Source organism: Brugia malayi (assembly GCF_000002995.4).
Source record: "Brugia malayi strain FR3 genome assembly, contig: Bm_v4_Chr3_scaffold_001, whole genome shotgun sequence".
Taxonomy (NCBI): domain Eukaryota; kingdom Metazoa; phylum Nematoda; class Chromadorea; order Rhabditida; family Onchocercidae; genus Brugia; species Brugia malayi.
This window is the reverse complement of record NW_025062477.1, coordinates 5942770-5963303: the sequence shown is the minus strand read 5'-3', so window position 1 is coordinate 5963303 and position 20534 is coordinate 5942770. Positions and strand designations below refer to the sequence as shown.

The 20534-nt window shown below is 30.8% G+C and overlaps 3 protein-coding genes across 5 annotated transcripts; 2 read left to right on the top strand and 1 right to left on the bottom strand.

The window, feature by feature from the left end:
• Positions 1-482: 482 nt before the first annotated feature.
• Positions 483-2458, top strand: Bm12805 (Uncharacterized protein; the record flags this gene model as incomplete). Of its 3 annotated transcripts, none has more annotated exons than XM_043080115.1 (5): positions 483-635; positions 745-909; positions 1287-1366; positions 1936-2083; positions 2267-2458. In XM_043080115.1, 5 exons carry the CDS (start codon positions 483-485, stop codon positions 2456-2458), a joined length of 738 nt encoding a protein of 245 aa, XP_042936049.1. The 3 variants fall into 3 exon arrangements, with proteins under 3 accessions (XP_042936049.1, XP_042936050.1, XP_042936051.1); XM_043080116.1 differs by having other exon boundaries at positions 2353-2370; XM_043080117.1 differs by lacking the exon at positions 2267-2458 and having other exon boundaries at positions 1936-2089.
• A 3510-nt stretch (positions 2459-5968) lies between these two features.
• On the top strand, positions 5969-12833 carry Bma-ptr-23 (Patched family protein; the record flags this gene model as incomplete). Its single annotated transcript, XM_043080114.1, has 21 exons — positions 5969-6059; positions 6184-6376; positions 6496-6621; positions 6773-6947; positions 7096-7215; positions 7741-7851; positions 8219-8475; positions 8603-8786; positions 8921-9050; positions 9263-9366; positions 9451-9597; positions 9664-9795; positions 10091-10231; positions 10462-10530; positions 10620-10827; positions 10958-11126; positions 11297-11416; positions 11604-11791; positions 12029-12154; positions 12314-12444; positions 12561-12833. 21 exons carry the CDS (start codon positions 5969-5971, stop codon positions 12831-12833), a joined length of 3195 nt encoding a protein of 1064 aa, XP_042936048.1.
• Positions 12834-13609: 776 nt separating this feature from the next.
• Positions 13610-18278, bottom strand: Bm4860 (Elongation factor Tu C-terminal domain containing protein; the record flags this gene model as incomplete). Its single annotated transcript, XM_001892628.2, has 14 exons — positions 13610-13766; positions 14052-14233; positions 14455-14588; positions 14726-14899; positions 15057-15290; positions 15441-15557; positions 15782-15902; positions 16023-16124; positions 16438-16540; positions 16684-16856; positions 17068-17177; positions 17294-17467; positions 17900-17974; positions 18236-18278. The coding sequence occupies 14 exons, from the start codon at positions 18276-18278 to the stop codon at positions 13610-13612; spliced, it is 1899 nt and encodes a 632-aa protein (XP_001892663.1).
• Positions 18279-20534: the final 2256 nt, after the last annotated feature.

The following is a 20534-nucleotide window of genomic DNA, read 5'->3' as shown; positions in this document are numbered from 1 at the left end:
CTATCCGGCGTGTGCATTTTTTATAAAATTTCCGTTCATTTTTATCTAATTTTTATTGTTTCTTTACCCGAAAATTTCTCTTTATTTAAAATGCGCAAAAAGAAAAGAAAAAAAAAAAAAAAAAAAACAGTTAGTTCGTTTATCTATGTTAAGAAAGGAAAATAGAAAAACGAGTTTTTCAACTAAACTATTTTTTTTCACTAAAATTTATTAATTTAGAAGAAAAAAAGTCCTTTTAGAAAAAAGAGATATTTTATGTCCCAAAAATGAAAATTAAAATATAACAATATTTCACTATTCTTAGTACCTCCAGTATCCATCGTACTAATCGAAATGCTTATTAATATGTTTGTTTTTTTTTATTTCCTTAATGTGTCAAAATGTCTAATGTAAAATTTAGGTTAAAAGAAAATATGCACTATTAGGAGAGATAATTTTTCTCTTAAGTTTGAAGATGTAAATTTCAGGTAATGAACAAAGAAATGACGGAACCAAATCAAGGAAACGGAATGACGGATTCTACAACAATAGTAAAGACGGTAAAACGACGTAATAGATGCTGTTGCAGTTTACTACACGTAACTACGGCTACATTGCTTATCGGTTGTTTGGAATTATGTTATTTTTCATATGAGGTATAAGATTTTAATGATAACAGAATAAATAATTAATTGAGCCCTCTCTAATTGTAATTATTGATTGATTGGAAAAAAATTTTTTATCATATTTTGAGCAATAATTTAGATTTTTTCAACAGTACACTATTTTATCCAAACGGGTGAACAGTATCTTCTTTCATTATCCATATCGCTATTCGGTATACTTCTTGCGCTCATTGCTTCTGTCTTACTTTTTGTTGCCATCAAGACATCAACACCATATTTACTGGTACCACATTTACTAATGCAGGTAATATTCAAATTTCATCCTAAAATCAAATCTCCAATTTCTTTTTTCTGCAAGCTAGCCAGAAAACACGCTGTATATGTAGCAATAATTTATGGCCAAGTTATTAGGCCATATTTCATAACAAAACTTTAAAATATGACCAATACCTATCTTATTATCTATCTCCTTTTAAATATACTCTCTTTTCCTGATCCCTTTTTATTGTTAGCAGTGAAAAAGAAATTGGAAACATGGCCTAATAACTGGCCTAAAACATTTTTTTAATTAATTCGATCTGATATTCATTCATAATTTCCAGTATTGTGACTACTTTTTATAAAAGATGAATGAAAGGGTTTTTGTACATGTTTATTTTCTAAATTTTTGAAAACTTTCAGGCTGCAGCAATATGTATTCTATTACTTATTTGTTTATTTTGTTTGTTTGCTCTAATAGCTGGAACGAGCTTGGATTTCAGGTGTGCTATTATCTATTAATTTGAAAAGCGGAAAAAAAAGCGCTAATTCATTTATATAGCGAATTTATCACTTAAATAAAATTTCTACCCCAAAAAAACTATTTTCATAGAAATATTTTTTATTCATAAATAAGCTCAAAATAATTAACATTATCTGCAATTCATTTGATTAAACTTCACGACTTTCTATCAATATTTTTTGATCAGATTAGATCAGTAAACACACTATGTATCAGATAGGCTTTCAAGCATGACTTCAAATGCTGGTTGCACAGTCTTTTCTTTTTATACAGTCACTATCAAAACTTTTAAAAATTCCATCGTTTGAAATCATTCTCTATTCATTACTTTTATTCGTTTGACATATACAAAGTTTACTTACACTCATTAATTAATTAACTCTGAAAATGATGGAAGAAATTTTGCTAATTAAAAAAAATCTAAACATCAGTCAAATTTTGACAATCCAAGTAATGACACATTTTACAGTTTTCGAAAAAAAAAAACAAGCGAAACTTTAGAAAAGGCTTCTTTTTGTAATTATAAATAAAACACTATTTAAATTTCAGGATTGTTAATGCTGAAGATGGTGCCGCTAATGATTTGGCATTAATTATGGCAGGCAAATCAACCTATGAGCTAATTTACATTTCTCGAGCATTTGCTTTAATCTTATCATTCATTTGCATATTTCTGTTTTTGTTCGGTTTAGTGCAGGTTTAAGATTTGTTTTCAATTCAAAAATTCAATAAAATTTGAAAATCAAAATTTTTTTTTTGAAAAATGATCGAGCAAATTATTCAGTAAATAACAAAAACCAGTGAAGTAACCTTTAATAATTATTAAATCAGATGAACTTAACTAATCTTACAGTAAAAATTAAAAAAGTTTTAATTATAGATATGGATGCTTATTACTGTTTTTCGATGTTTTTTCCATTTGCAAGAAAAAGCCATCTTAAAAACTCAATGTAAAGCCATAAATAGGGTACGAAGCAGCAGTAAAAGGCAAAATTGTACGGCTAACGATGCGAAAAATAACAATTCTTTTTCATTGGAAATGAATTCGACAAAAGTCATCGGCGAAACTTAAAAGAAATAAATATCGACAGATAAATCTCGATTAAAAAGCTTTCGTAGAGATACATCATGCGATCGGACAGTCTTCTACCATGTGATCTCATCATTTCAACGTGTAATTTTATTATTTGCTATTTTATTTAGAATGAAAAATGTCTCAAAGTTGAATTTAATTTCTCACATATCAGTTGAACATTATTCGTACCCTTCTGAGTATAATGTAAAATTTCTCATGTTAACTTTAAAAATTGGAAATTTTTTTACTTTTTTGCTTCACATAGTGTACAATTCCATGTTATCGTTCATTCACAGACTTTTCAAAAAAATTTGCTTCTGGCAATTTAAAATTCCGTGCTTCATTCTTTTTCCATGAAAGATCATTTACAAACTTTATCCTAAAAACTACATAGGATACGATTGACTTTCAACGATTTGACTTTGATTTTCAAAACAAAAATTTTCTTAAATGTCAACAGTTTTTTATACTATATAAAGCAACAATTCATCACCCCCTCATCTTCTCTCCTTCACACCGGAGGGTCTTTATTTTACAACCTGCTTTTTTCAACGATTACTAGAAATAACAGTCATGTAAATAAATTGTAAAAAGTTATGATAAGAAACGAATATTTGGCTGATGCTTGATGACCATAATTAGCAATAATTAGCTTAAATAAAATTTTGTACATAAACAAATGTCACACATTACCTTATTTTAAGAGTAAAAATTATTCTAGAAAGTTTGACTTAATTTAAATTTAAATATAATATAATGTTATATTGCTATGATTAAAATTTCATCTTAGTTCAACTTCCATTAACAAATTACAGTCAGTGAATTTGAAGATAAAATTATTTCGTTATCCTGGAAAACAACTGCAAATATTTACGTCTTTTTATTGAAAATCTAACAACTATTCAATAATAACAATTAATTCTGAAACAATCAAAATACTCTCAAAATAATCAATTATTTATTTCATTATTTCAGTAATAACATTTACTGCTATTATCAATTTGCTAATTTCAAAAAGAATAGCTTTCTGCTCTTTCTTTTTGTTTTTCTTTCCAAAGTCAGAGATGATTTTTTAAATTGATTTAAACCTTTCTTTTTTACCAACAAAAATAATTTCATAATAAAAATAAAAATAGATAATTAAAAAAAAGCTCGTTACAGTTATTTTTTCCAAATTATTTGTAACAGACGACTAATTTTGAAATAATTACTGAAGTATGCAATGAACATGATTGATGATTCCTGATTCTACATACCGGTTGATCGATAAACTAGCATGAATTTAAAAAACAGCGTCTTTTTTTTATCGAATTTCTTTAGAATTGTTATACATCGATTTGTATCGAATGGTAATTTTGGCAGTGCAGTACGATCTGCTTCACTATTACATAACATCTGTCATCTATTAAAATAAAGTATGTGACAATATAAAATGAAGACGAAGAGTTGTTCAAAATGTTCTTTCATTATTTTTTAAATATGGCTGTTCTACAACTGTTCCATTTCTCATATTATTTCCATTCCTTTTACTTTTATTATAATTTTTTTTTACCACATCTAATTACCACTTAATTGCAATAAGAAAAAAAAGAACGAAAAAAGAAAATAACTGATTTAAATTAGATTTAATAATTCTATTACTGATTCATACCAATAGCTATCAAAATTTATTTTATATCTCTATTGAATTTCCATTAATTTTCCTGAATATTTTTCCAGCCAATTAATGTTAAATTTACAACAAAGCAATTACAACAAAGCAAGCAAAATCAAAATTATAATGAATAATTTATACGATCAAATTAACATCATCCATTGAATAAGAATGCAAGAGTAATTTTAAGACGATGCAGAGTGCAAATGAATTATATAATATTATGTAAGCTTAGATTCTAATGTAACAAGCATAAACTTAAACATAATAGCAGATTCAAATTAAAATTGGAAAGCAAAAATTTCAGCTGAGGTTTGAATAAATTGTAAGGTTTAATTTTAAATTAAATCAAAATCCCATTCAAACAATTTAAATTTAAGAGTAATGTAAAAGACCTAAATCTCTAAGTTAATTTTCCTAGAAAATTTCAAGTATAAAATGCTGAAATATAATTTTATAAGTAACGAGAAGCGGCTATGAAAAAATGTCATTATTGTTCGATTACTGCATGTGTTGAATAGATGAAACAGTTATAAAATGTAAATTGATATTAAAAGGAATGAGCAAGTTTCCTTCGACATGACGATTAGATGATGAAAATTCTGCACAAAAAAATATTCACTTATTTGCTCTCAATTTATTACTCGAAAATTATCTGAAATCTGAAAATCTGAAAATAAATGAATAGCTAAAGTATTCTAGTGAATTAGGGATAGTTTAATTAGTTAAATGAATTTGAAAGGTCAGGTATGCTATTGTCAATCATTGTCTACTTCAGTTGGAATAATAATACTCTTTTAATCTGTCATCTAATCTGATTAGTTATTAATTTGATATTAAAAGGAATAGGTTATCAAGAGGTCAATCACTATTTTATTTTGTGATGATAAATACTTCTTTACCTGTTCTTTACATATGCATACCTCTTTACCTATGCTTCCAATCATACTAAAATTACTCATCATCATCGCCGCCCATTCCAATATTTCATTTTTTGGTTTTCATTAAAAGAACCTGCTTTTTATAAGCATTGTAGCACCGATTCGCGAATCAGATAGTTCTAAGGACATTAAATCATACCTCTCTTTCTCACTCTTTCCCTCCTTCTCTCTCTTTCTTCTTTATTTCTTAAAAATAATATTAGAATTTTCTTTTTGGAATTTAAAATCAGTCAACAAATGTTATTTTGTTGTTTAACACTTTCAGTTGCTATTAACCAGCTTTCGTATTTCTTACCGATAATTCGACTCTCCAAAAATATTTTAGCTAACCTAATGTAATTATTCTTTTTTTTAAAAATCTTTGATAAGTTCCCATAACTCATATCTCTTTATTGTTCCTTTTTCTCTCTTAATTTTATTTCGCATAATTTTCATCGTCAGAAAGCAGTGCATTTCAAGACTGTTTGATAATTCCCCTCATATTTTCAATATTTTTTAAAATATACATAAGTTATAGAATTTATTTCAGATTAACTAATGAAAAATCGTTTCCTTATGTTTATTTGAATATTATCTTATAAAATGATTAACTAATATATCCTTCTGAATCTAATTTTGTCCTAAGGATTTCACTTGTGACAATAAAGCAAATATCACTTAAATAATTTGCTACTGATTTGTTACACTTTCTAAATTACTTTCAGACAAATATCTTTTACTTATTCTTTGTTATATTATATTGCCAATCTTAATATAACTTACAATCTATTATGATTTCTTTCAACAAGAAAAAATATAATCCTCAGATATCGAAAAAAAAAACGGTGATCAAAACAAAATCATTGAAAAGATCCATAAACGGATCTCTGCACCAATAGAAACAGGAAAAGTTACATTCCAATCATTCCTGCGATGTCGCAGGAAACGAAACATCCTAAAGAAACAGCTACATCAGTTCACTGGGAAAAATCCAAGAATCAAGGGGAAAAAAATCCAAAAGACGGTAATTTTTCATTTATTACTACATAGAATTCATATTTGAACATTTCTTGCATACAATTTTGTTTTAAAATTATTCTTTATAAAAAAAAAGAAGAAAAGTTATGCTATATCTAATTTATTTGTAGATTTTTCATGGAATACGGAGAGAAGTAACAATGTACCAAAATATTCCGGTATTGATTATGGTAATTCATGGATGCATTCTCAAGCATACGAAGATTTGTCATCACAATCTCTTCATGGACATCGACGATCAAGTGTTCTAGTAGGAAAGCGTTCCATGCAACTTCTTGAAGAATTCGGAGAGAAAGAGCCAAAGTTTGTTTCATTTCATTTTATCATCTAATTTATTATTGCATTGATAATAAAATGATAAGTTGTATTAATTTATAGTATCAATATAAATATCAAGTATAAATAATTGATTTTTATTTCAGATTTGTTAAGTTTATAATTAAGATATACAATAAATGGGGTTTCTGGATTACTCGTTTTGCTTGGCCTGCTATGATCTCCTGTATACTGATTTCACTACTAGCACTCATCAAGATATCTTATACACCGTTTGTTCTTCTTTATTTTATACTCTACTGGAGAAAAAGCTGTTATTAAACGGAAAAATTCATTAAATTTAATTAAAAGCAAATGATATGAAAGTCAAAATGTCATATGAGATGCTTTGACGAATTTCAAGCAATGATGCTATTATTATAGACAACGTAATGATCTAGAAGGTTACTCACCATTCGAAGCACGTTCACGCATTGAATACGACAAGTATTTAAACTTCTTCTCGGGACGTGGCTTAGCAATATCCACGTATCTGTATATCACCGCCAAAGACGGTAATTCTATGCTTCGACAAAGTCATCTCAACGATACCATAAAGGTGTGTCCCCATATCGTTACAGTGTCCCATTTTATGATGACATTCTAGTCGATAACATTTTATATTAATACCGTAACTGACATCAGATATGAATATATGAACAAACGTAATATAACAAATGATAACCTTAGATATAATGCATTTTTAGGTGCTACATTTAGCCGCTAACAATATCACACTGTACGATCCAATTACTCGTAACAATCAATCCTTCAATCAATTCTGCAGAGAGTTTTGCAATATAAACGAACCCGTATTACAATTTTATGTAAGTTAATGCATTCATCCACCTTAACTCAGTCTAACTTATTTGACCTTTATAGTTGACAATCTAGTTTGCTTATTGATAATTAGATAGGTATTAAAAGCGTTTTTGTCAGTTTGAATTATGTATAAAGCATTTTTTCATTTTGCAAAAAAAAAAGAGAGAAAAAAAGAAAATAAACAAATCTGTTATCTGAACTGATAAGATAATTGATAGATTGCAAAAATTTGATGATTCAAGCGCTCATTCGTATTGTTGGAAAATAGCGATGCACAATAAACAATATAAAAATAGAATAGCTATACTGTCTTATTTAAAGAGTTTGACGAATAAATAGTATTACATATCTAATTCGATGATAATGATATGATCCACAGAGCTATATCGATTGTCAGTTGATTATTTGTACTTGGATTGTTTGACGATTATCATGAAATACGTTCAATGTTTTTTTTTCCCCTTTTTCACAGTTTAATTTATTGATGTTTACAATTATTTGGATGATAATATCATTGAGGAGAATTTCAGAATGCATATATGGTACAGAAATGGAATGTTGACAACGGTGATCGTCCAAATCCATATCTACGACTTCGTTATCCTATTAGTACCCTGTTTGGCCGTGAAATAAGTATTCAGGTATTGTTTACTTTTAATTTTAATCAATATATACGATTATTTGAATTTATGGAAAGACTAAGGATGAGCAATGCAATAATTATGTAAGTTGCTCTTATCAAGATGATAAAAGTTCATATCTACTGCTGGTTATGAATTAGGAAGATATGAATTTTCCCTAGCATTTGCTAATAAATGACTAAATTCTGAACTTCTACACTATGTTTATGCTTAAAATTCAAATCATTTTTATAAACCAGCTAACTACTACCTCCTGGAGCAAATTACAACTCTAATTAATTATTAAATTTTCACCTTATTTTACCCAAAAGCGCCAATAGGAATAAATTGTGGCATCATATGATACATATTAATAGTACAATTTTAGCCCTACTTTTTTGGTGTAGAACTATACAACGGGAATGAAACAAAAGAGGATATCGATGAAGAAAGGGAAGGAGTGCATCAACTTTTTGGAAATGATACAAATATTGATCTATTAGTAGCCTGGAATGAAACACATCCAGCAGTAACAAATATGAAATCAGTTAAAATGATTTCACTTCAACTTCGCGCCCTGCAAAATCCTCAATGGAGTAAAGATGATATGAAACAATGGGAAATGAATGTCGTCCATTTCTTCGAGTATTTCTGATTTTTCCTGATTTACTAGAAGTGATCAATTTGTTTTGGAATGTTTTGAAGAATAGGACAGATAATTAAAATATATGCTAAAGTGTCTTTTTTACTACCTACTTTTTAAATCTTATAGGAACTATCAATCAGAACATTTGACAATTTATGTCGCTTCCACCACTTACATTGAAGAAGAAATGGTTCGTGCCGGAATATCACTACTACCGTATCTAACTGCAGGCTTTATTATCATGTGCACCTGCTCTGTAATTACAGTAATGGTTCGAGCTGCTTATATGCATCAAAATAATGTATTCAAGGTTAGCTGATTTTTTGTTTAACTTTTTGCTTTCTTATCTGACTTATTTATTTACTCTTTCATCTTCATCTTTCATGCTAACATCGTTAGTTTTCTTGTGATATACTTCCAGCGTAATATACTCATGGATTTCAGGTTTTTCTGGCGGTAATGGCTTGCGCCACACCATTACTAGCATGTTCTACAGCGTTAGCAATACTCTTTTTGTGTGGTATGAGATTCTCCTCAATACTTTGCGTCATACCTTTTCTGGTTCTATCTATTGGTAAGAGAGTAAATGAATCTTTTTAAATCATATGAAGTGAAAAAGACTGTACCTGATTAAAAAGTTTTAATTTATATTGGGTATCAATAGTTCAAGTACTTGTAGTACTAGACATTGAGTTAGAGCAATTCAGGTATTGATAATGTCAAGTACCAAGTAAGTACAATTTAAGTATTAATAGTACTAAGTGTTAAGTACTAAGAATAATTCAGGTATTGATAGTTCGTACTTAATGATCCATGAATGGCAGCGAGTAACAAAGGAGATACGGGATGGTGAGAAAAAGAGTGGAACTGTTGGACATCGAATGTCTGAGGTCTGATTTTTCTTCAAATTTTATTAATTATTAATTAAGCATATTACATTTTACGTAGATTGTCAGTTTGATGTGATATTTCAGGTACTCAGTGAAGTTGGCCCCGCTATATTAATCTCCGCAATAACTAATATATTAGCTGATGCTGTTGGTTGTTTTACATCTTCTCCTGAAATTCGTCTATTATGCATTGGAAATTTATTCTCCATGTTTATGGCGTATTTGTATCAGGTAAGTGATACATTTGAAAATATTCCTTTTTCTTTCTGCAATAACTTTATTCACTTCCTATTTTAGATGTTATTTTATTCCGGTCTGATGTCCGTTGTTGGAAAATTCGAGATTGCAGCAGAGAAAAATGAAGATAATATCACAAATATTACAATACAGAAAACTCAAGTGAATATCAGAAAATATAGCGAGATTACTGCAAGTTTTTCTCTATTAATTTTCCAAATAATATTATCTCCCATTTTGCAATAGTAACGCTTGTCATTATCCTTATATTATCATATCAGGAAAAATTTATTTCTTTAGAGCTTATTTTAAAAAATAAAATTGAAAAGTTTAATCTTTACAAACTAATATCGCTTCATTCTGTTATTGGAATATGATTATATTTCACTGATATCAACTGGATATCCGTTAACCGATCCACTTGTTATGTCATTGATTGATTGGGCCATTCTTCTGATTCTATCGTTAATGATTTCATATCTTTCAGCGTAAAAATTCGAGATTTCACGATAAATCAAAGTTGTACATCAGTAAATACATGCGAGTATATGTGAATATCATTGCTCATGCTTCGATAGCTACTCTAATCATTGTTCTATATATTACTTACATTATCATATCAGTATGGGTATGTTTTCTTGTTGTTTATCTTTCTCATTTATGCATTGCTCCTCAGAAGATATTCATTTAGATGATCAATAGTTCATCTTAATCTCATATTGTTTCAATAATTTACTTAGAAACTTGTAATTTATCAACCATTTTTGATTTCTAGCAACATTTTTATCTTTTCATCTAATTCTATATTTATGCTCTCATAGATGTAATTAGATACACCAATATAAATTATCATTTGAGGGGATAACACGGATGAATATCAGTTTAACGCCTCAGAAACTATTTGCAGCAGATTCACCACTGATAAAGGTTTCTGCCACAGACTGTTTTCAAACATTTTGATAGATTGTAGTTATTATTAGATGTCTATTACAAATCTAACTTTATGTCCTTTATAGCTCGATAAGTTACGCGTAAAATATCAGATACCGTTTTTTACGATGGCATCGGTATTTGTGGAGACACCAGGAGATTTGTCTCAGAAACTGCCCCTTCTTCTGATGAATAATATGGTTCAGGATTTCGAGAACCTTGACGGTAGCTGGGGACCTACTGGTACCATGTATTTCGTGCGCGATTTTGCTTTATTCCAGAGTTTTTTGCAATGTTTGTTTTTATTTTTATTTATTATTATTGACTGTATCCTGATTTACGGGAACATTATTCTTATAGGGAGTATAACTAACTAGCAAAAAGACTTTAAACACAATTCTATTTCCGTATTCATTCATTTCAGCAGAACATGATTATGATTTTGACTCTTTGGATGATGTTAGCACCACAACAATAAATCCGGAAGACGCTCTCAAGTTCAATAATGATGATTTAGCAAATTTTTTGACATGGCCAGAATATGACTTTTGGTCTGGCTTCGTCCAGTTGCAAAATTTAAGCACCGATGGAAAGTTTGTAATATTTGACTTTCATTCAAATTCCATACCTAACAACCATTAGAGAGATACGTCAGTAGAATGCGGTAAAATTATGTTTTATGCGCATTCATAAATGCATTTATCGATTAGCTCAGATATATCAGGAGTATTTGACTTTAATAAGGCATGACGAGTTATTTCAGGAAAAAAAAACTGAAAAGATTCTTTTTCACCACAGCCTATCATGATGAAAATTTGAAAGTATGGACGACACGAGGGAAATTACTTAAACGATGGCGTGCTATCGTAGACAAAGCTATGTAGTAAGTTTTGTAGTTTAAAAAATAATGACTTAGAATGATAGACGAGAGGAAATGATGACGAGAAAAGGAGAAAATATCATTACATAAGTTAATAACTGACCATCGTTGCTGTAATTTTGTCAAACTTTGTTCATTTTCTTGAATGATAATATGATGATTTCTTCCTAATCAGCTTTCATTATTGAAGCGAATCATTCCATGCTTCCGTATTCCATGAAGACGCCATCTTTCTTGATCTGATCGATAATATGCCGACGGATACGTGGCAATCGATAGCTGGTACACTGATTTGTATGGCTGCGGTATGCTTTCTGTTTCTTCGGAATATGCTTACGGTGATTATTGCAACTGCCTCTGTCCTCTCTGTGTCTATTGGTAAGCGAACCTGATTTATTAACCATATCAAACAAAGCAAACAGCAATGAAAAGATTAAATAGCTCAGAACTATAGTCTAAACTCATCATTAAATTAAACATGAAATTTACGAAGATTTTTAATGCTTATTCAATCAGAATGAGATATCTTTAATAAATGACTCTATTTGAAAAGAACTTAGGTTGATTGACTTGAACATTAATTATGAATGATTTCTATAAAGGTTTACTTTTTAGGTATCTTAGGCATAATGTCTTGGTGGAATGTTGAATTAGATCCGATTTCAATGGCCGCGATGATAATATCCACTGGCTTTAGTGTTGATATTCCAGCACATGTTGCTTATCATTACTGCAAAGCCAGTAAGCATTTGTCTGCCAAACAAGCCTAATACTCCATACTCTATTACTTTTTGCTGTTTTATCACCAGTGTCCTAAGAGAGGATTGTATATTTTTGGCCACTATAAACTAAATTTCATACTTATATTTCCTATATTTTTTAAAATTTTCCTATATTTAGACGAGCAATCGACACCCCAAGCTAAACTTGGCAACTGTCTTACCTCGGTAGGATTTCCAGCTGTGCAGGCAGCATTATCTACTATACTGTGTGTTTACAGCTTATGGTTTGCTGGGATTTATATGTCGCAGGTATCTCTATCAAAAACTACTCCATCTTCTTTTTTATATGAATTTAAAATATTTGAAACCTAATACTATGTCTTTTAGAATAATTCTTTATGAGATACACTAATCACTACATTTAGGTCTTTGTGAAAACAATGGTTACTTCTGTTATATTATGCAATTTACACGGTCTTGTGGTTCTGCCAGCTATACTGTCAATAGTTCATCGGGTTAGAGGTCGATTTGACCAGAATAAAACCTATAGTACGCCAGCTGAGCGTGCTGTGAATAAGCGATTGAAACAAATCAGGAAGCGAATGGCTAAGACAGCAGAAATGCAAGGAATCAATGGACACCAACCAGACTTAAAAATGGATCGACCGCCAATTCCTGAATTCAGTATCATACCTTAGAAACGGGATTAGAGCGGATAAGTTCAAACAAAAAACAGCGGAAACTTCAAACAACCTAAAATGGGTTTTGTGATCAACCAACTCCTCATATCAAGACTTTCAACATTACAAAATCAACTTTAGTTGAAGGCAATACTAACTTATTGCACCATACATAATTGTTTTTAATGCACACACAGACGATGTATACTACCAATGAAAACAGATGAGTATTGAGATGACGATCTTCTTCCCACGATCCAAAGCCTGAAATATCCCAGCAAATATTTTATAAAAATCTTGTAGAGGTGGTTTTGTTAAGTGTGGCCAGCTATTGAGGACTCATTGGGAGGAGTGTGGCTTAAGTGAGATACATACTTAAAAATCGACATCCAACGTGATGTTGGCGTCTAACATGAAAATCAGATTGTGGCGATAAAGTCTGTGATTCGGGTACTTCATCTCTCATATGAAATATTGTAGACAATTTATTGTTCACGAATTTTATTCAGATAATTGCTTAATAAAAATGATATTGGCTGTTGACAATAGACTACTGAGCAATATAAATAAATATAAAAAAAGAAAAATTCAAGAAAAAGAAGAGACTGGTCTTTTAAATTAAAACATGAGCATGATTTGGAAGGCTAACCTATAGCTTCGGGATAGTCATTCCAGTTTAATCTGTGAACTTTAATATAAAGAATATTTGAAGATAGTTAACATTATTTACATAGTGATGGTGCCATTGAAAATGGAATCATTTATTATGAAAAGCATATAAAAAAAGCATTCAGTTAATCCAATCTCTGTTCAATAATGCCTGCTGCAACAGTTCGTCCCACACAGCGAAGTGTCACACGACCAAGTGCTTTACATTCCGAATACCGTTCTAAGCTCACAGCTCGTTCAGTTTGAATTTCAATTGTTCCACTCATATGTTTTGTTAGTGCTCTAAAATTCACAACTGTTATCAATTGACCGGAGAGCTATAATGTGTCATCTTTATCAACTTAATACATACGACCACATACAACGCGATATTTTTTGATCCTCTACTTTTTTTTCAGTTTAACCTGTGAACATCAACATAAAGAATGCTGACACTAAGAAATTCAAAATATTAGAAAACGGAAAAAAGGTTAATGTTGATAAGTAATAAAATGCCAGCGAGGTTGCTTCACATCCAGAAATAACGATATCATAAATGAGAAAATAAAACAAATCAAAGAAAAAAACCTAGGTTTTTGCCTTATCACTTCGCCTGTAGATTTATTTAGTTCTGCCTTCAACAATGTGATGGTGCAAGGTTCGCACAACGAATGTGCGAAAAGTTCAGCTTTAGTGCCTTTTATGATCGGAATAACAATATCGAAAACAACAATACGCACCAGATATTTCTTTCCAGGGATGAGACATTCCTACAACACATCGATTTAAAAAGATAAAAACACTTCAAGCATTCATGCGGTTCCAAACTATGCAATACGTCAAACCTATGGCTGTATAGCTTTGCAAGCCGAATTTAATGTAAGATTCTTGGTTCTTTATTATCCGATGGAAGTAAAAAAATTTCACTCCTGCTTTTCTAATTTGGAGTAATTAAGAAATAAAAATTGAGCGAAAAATATAGGAAAATAACTTGTCCACCACGACAAAGAACGTATCCAATGCTCATGGAATTGGGTTCGATATTTAAAACAGGTGTTAGAGTCACCGTAGCTTGATCGCCAGCAAAGCCAATGTCTTTCCTCGAATTGGCCTCCACAACTATCCCTGCATGCAGATTTCATGTGTAAAGTAAATAAAAATCATTATTCTTTATTTTTTCAAAAAGTCAAATGGTGGAACTAGTCCTCAAGTTATGTGTTTTTCAGTGATAAGCACAAGAATGAAAGAGACGATTAAGATACCTTTAACAATTACAGGATCAGCATTTGGCATTATGTACACTTTCTCGTCATTTTCTATAAAACCAGCCTCAATTTTGATGCCTACTGAAAGCGCTGACGTTGAGGCTTTGTATATATCATTAATAACAGCTCGGAAATGGCGATCCTGTGACCGTACTGGAACTTGCATTTCATCTAAAAAGATAATACAGTTAATCTGTTTTACATTCTTTCACATTTCAGCTCTTTTACTAGTAGTGTTGATACAAACTCTCCAAACTAGAATAATGTCTTTTTCCTCTCAAGCAAATCTAAAACTATATATTCCTAGGAAACACAATATTATTCTCACCCATTACTTGCAAAAGTGTTGGTCCTTGATACCATGTGCACAAAGAGTGACCATCAGGTGGAGCTTTTGTCAAATTTGTTCCATCCAATCCAGAAAGCGGAACAAATTTAACTGCTGAATAGGAAGCCTGCTTTCTAAGGAAAACCTTTAAAGTGGCACAAAGTTCATCGTAACGTTGTTGACACCAGTTCACCGTATCCATCTTATTTATGGCAACTATTAGTTCACCTACCCCTGCAAAATAATAAGTACTATCTCCTCTCCAGTATCAAATGAACAAATAGTTGAAAGTTTTGAAGCTATAAGGAAAGTAATCAAATCTGCATACATCGTATCTCTTGAAAGGGTAGCCGTTATATAAGTTAACTAAACAACAAGGTTTACCCAGAGATCTGAGTAAGACAGCATGTTCCCTCGTCTGACCTCCCTGATCAAACCCAGTTTCAAATTCTCCACGAGTTGCATTGATAACTAATATACCAGCATCTGCTTCAGCGGCACCTAAAGCCATAAGATATAACATTCTATGAACAAATAATCACTCTAAAAATGTAAACTTCATATTGAAAACACCATACAGAAATTCTACTTAATACGGAATTACTGTTATATTAAGCATTGCAATTTCTGTGTGGTGTTTAGAATACCTTTTAGCCTCAACAATATTGAAAAAATTAAAAAAGCTTTAAAAAAGAACAATTGTAAGGTAAATAAAGTACGAATACCCATAATCATGTTGGGAATGAAATCCTTGTGACCTGGTGCATCTAGAACGAAAATTTTCCGATGCTCAGTTTCGAACGTTGTCCGTGCAATATCCATTGTTATACCTCGTTGCCTTTCTTCCTAAGCTGAATCTATTTATCCATATGAAACTCAACAAGGAAATACTAAACTCATGTTCAAAATATCCCTCATGTCACAAATTCTAATAAAAAAAAACATTAAATTGAAATGGTAGCACACCTGTGTATCGTCAAGAATCCAAGCATATGCAAAGGATGCTTTGCCAGTTTTAGCTGATTCTTGTTTATATTTATGCATAGTCCGTTCATCAACACTACCCAACTGTAAAATTATATCTTTCACAAGGACATAAAGAATTTCAATCATCCTCATGAATAAATTATGATCTTATTTGCTGGAATGCAATGATTGCAACAATCTTTTTTCATATAAAGTTTAAGGTCGATATTTTTTGATCATTTACATAATTTCAGTTGGTGAGACTGTGTGGTGAAACATAATTAGTTTCTGGTCTGATACATTCTGCATACTTTCAGCTTAGCCATTATACCAAATAAGTGGGATTCTCACCACTATACCGAATGAATGACTTTAGCTATTCCTAACCCATATGTTTTGAGACTTAAAAGTATACTTGATATAGAAGATGTCCTATTAGTGTACTTTTACCAGCATCTACATGGCCAACAATGACTAAATTAACCATTGGCTTATTTTCTTGAAAGAGCTGCTTCACTCTGAAATATCCTTTATTATAGCGGTACTGCTCAAAAACCAGCATTCGTTATTTCTTAAAATAGCCCTTCTAATAGTTGAATGCTGCTTGTAAACCAAAGAATGGTGTATATATAGCTAAAGAACTAAATAATGATAAACTAACTTAGATGGCTGTATAACAGCATTTAATGCGGCATCAAGAGCAGCCAGTCTTTTGCTGCTAGCACTTGTTCTTAATACTTGGTCCGAGGATTTTTTTTTCTTTTCTTTGTTTTCTGACAGTTGCAAGTTCTCCATTTGAGATATCTCTGATAAGTGCTTATTATTGCCATTCTGCTATAACATAATATATCAGCTGTATGAATTATTAATACCGATATATATTTACGTACACTACCGCTGTTCAGAATTCCTAACAACGCTTTTTATTGAATGCTAGACTGTAAAAAGAATCGCTACTTATATTTATTTTCCTTCAGGAAGTTGGTTGAAGCGAAACAAATGAATATTTGGGAGGTAATATCAGATTATTCAAGAAGAAATTTACCGTGTCCACTTTTTCTGCTTCCCGCTTTATCACCTGCTTCCGAAGTTGAATTTCTTTAATTCTACTTCTAACTGACTGATGATCTTTTGCCGCACTGTCTCCTGCTAACTCTAAACTTCAGTCTGTTCAATACCAAGTATGAAAAATATTAGAAGTTAAAGACAGCTGTATTCCTCATTATAAAGAAAAGAACATGAAGGAAAAGAAGTGAAAATGAAGTAATTACCATCTCTGTGAAGTCTCTCAACATTTATTGTTGCGGAGCAAAAATCTCCAGAATCATCGACTACATCATTCATTAATTCTGGAAGACCTTCTTCCGGAATGAAATCTCCGATGCAACAACCAGCCTTGTTATTATTGAGAGAGTTCGTATGCGTTCGCTTATATAAATATTCTTCTATAAAAGAAGACAGCATACTAAATAAACTGCAAAATCTACGCTGAAATAAAACTATGAGAAAAATCAATCGTTGTATTTTATAGAGTTAAGATGATAAAAACCAGAAAGTGTAAGTATGCACTATATCATAATGTACTTATGTAAACAAATAATGTGAGTTCATTAAGTTTCATTGAAACAACAAATGACAAGTTGCTACGCAGAACAAATAAGAACGAACATATTACTCCATAGAAAAGTTCCTGAGGGCCAAATTTGTAATTCCAGCGACAAAAAAGCAAACAATGCTACGGAAGAATAGTAATTATAAATTTCGTGAAGTGACAAATATATGTTAAGCAAAAAAATCATGTGGCAAGCATATCAGTGTCCTAAAAAATTACTACTGCATTGTATAGCAAAAAATAAAAATAGTAAAGAAAGAAATACCTGCACCTGAAGCAACTTCATCATCTGTTGAGATACTGTATCGATGGAATTCTTCATCATCTTCGTCATCTCGCTCTTAAGTATGAAATTACGTAATGAGAATTCTCCATTCACCCATTATCTATTCCTCCAGAATATTTTCATAGGATATAATGTTCTTATAGATATATCCAAAAGCACGCCAGAAGCTCTACTATAATGTGATAGAAAGGCATGCATCACAGCGCAAGACTGATATGAATGTACGAGAAAGGTAGGATATTTCAGAAATAATCTATGTTAAAAACTGTCATTAATCTATTTATTACTAATAAAGGCAACAGCAACAATACTAACCCTCGTCGTAATTCATATTACGAATATTGCGATGTCGAGACATCTTTCAATTTCTGAAATTAACAATGAACACATATCGTGCTATCAAGAAAAAAATTTTCATTCATGCGCTTAATTCCTTTAACTTTTGTGTCTAGTGATGAGATATCGAATAAGTAATATCACTACACATTATCCGATCAAATGAATTAATGAACAAATGTGAATTAACAGTAGCATCTGGCAATAAAATTGAAATCATTTAATAGTAAAAATTTAATTGTAAAAGTAAAAATGAAAGTTTACAACAACTCAGCCACTTCAGTGTGCTACCAAAGAAGATAATCAGAAAATGATAAATGTAAAGACAAGTAAGCCAAAAAATACATAAAAAGGTGAACCAGAAATTTAGGCATCTCAACTCCAGCATAAAAAATTCCAAACAAGGAAATTACTGCAGAAGAGAAAGATTGACCAACCGCGAAGTACCATAAGGCATAATGTTCTCATGGAATTCGTTGATTTGCTGAAAGCTTACCTGTCCCTGTAAACAAGCTATAAAGGTAACTCACAACTGTACTGCGTATTCAGCACTGAGTGAGCCTTATTGTGTGTGAGACATTTCGTCGTGAACACATGTCACCATCAGTCCTTTGTAGCAAACAGTCATTCTATTTTCGAGTCTTCTTCGAGCAATGCTTTTTAAAGGTCATTGAAATGTACGCTTATTTAACTAGACGCTTAATTGATGAAAAACTCATAGAATCTCGTGAATTGTTTTTTTTTTTTTTGATGTTATTATATAATTGTGCGCACTGTTACATTTTACTCATTGTGCACTACGTAGTGGAAAAATCATCTTTAATCCGATAATTTTTCCTCTCTCTTGTTTAAGAATTTAGTTAAATCAACTTAAACTTGAAAAATTAATTCATTGAATAAGGTTGTTAATTACCAGTGGATTAATAATTCGGGAATTCAACTAGCAGTTCATATACACTGTTTACACTGGATTTCATTTGCCGATACTTGTTGTACATGCAATAAATAGAGTAATCAAAATGACATTTAATAAATAAGTCAACAAAAAGGCATGCAGTAATAGAAAGTTACCTAAAAACTTGAATTAACCAAAAGACTAGGGTGTCGTGAAATAGGGCTGATTCGAGTAGATTGTGGAGTTTTGGAGAGAAGGCCACGTCTTGTTAATCCTTATTTTATTGAAATAAAGATTGTTGCTGGTCGTAGTTATCGAACAATATTAGAAAGCTTGAAGAAGTAATTGCAAAAAGGTAGTGGATGCCAGATTCAGAAAACTTAATCGCAATAAAGGCAGAAGAGGTCAGCTAAACAAAGTGTTATTAACTTTGTCAAATTCTAATATAATTTACAGTTGGTAAGGAACAACAATAAAAGAAATCAACTAAATAAGGAACTGATAATTATAAACAAATTCAAAACTTATTCTTTGTTAATAAACAATGCACATAAGTAACAATGTAAATAAGCCGAAGATGAATATTAAATGATTCTTATGTGATCATTGGGACATTTGTCTAAGGAATGCTCAAATAAGACAATCTTTAGTTCTATGGATTTAATACAATTTTATTTTTACATGTTATAAATGGTTTTTTTTTTCGAAGAAGCATGTTTTAGAAAAGAGGGGGATGAAGAAAGCTATTGAGAAAATGAAGTGAAAATAAATCACGCAAAAACCAGTAGGCTGGATATCATACTTGGTTCCAGTGATTTAAACTCCATTAAATTTATTTCTGTAAGAAGATTGACTAACCTTTCCTTTGCCAGTTGGATGCTTGCGATAATGTTGCTAGACATGGGTCTCGGCTCATGGTACAAAAAATGTCGTGAAAGGTTTGTCGTTGATCAGGGAATTACAAGAATTTGAAGGACTTAATTTGATTGTAGAATAAGTCGTTCAATTAATATATTAAGAAGGCTGCTGATTTTGTCGTGGAATCAAGTAAAATGGCGTAAATTATGCTAACTTTTATGATACATCAGTGAGATTGTCGTATCTTTATTTTTATGAAACGTACAATACCAATAATCTGAGTTGTAGAAATAGAAATAAAAAAAGGATAATTATTCTTTTCTGGAGTTATTAAGTTGGTAGTAATAATAGTAATAATGAATCCTTGTTTGTTAATGTTGTGTTTATATATGTGTTAAGAATTGGGTGTGTTTACAATAAGATCTTACGATGAATTTGAAATAAGACATTATTATTAGGTTTCTGAAATAAACAAATTAGAGTTCTGAAATAAACAAAATTATGAGTTAGATAAAATGATAAGGA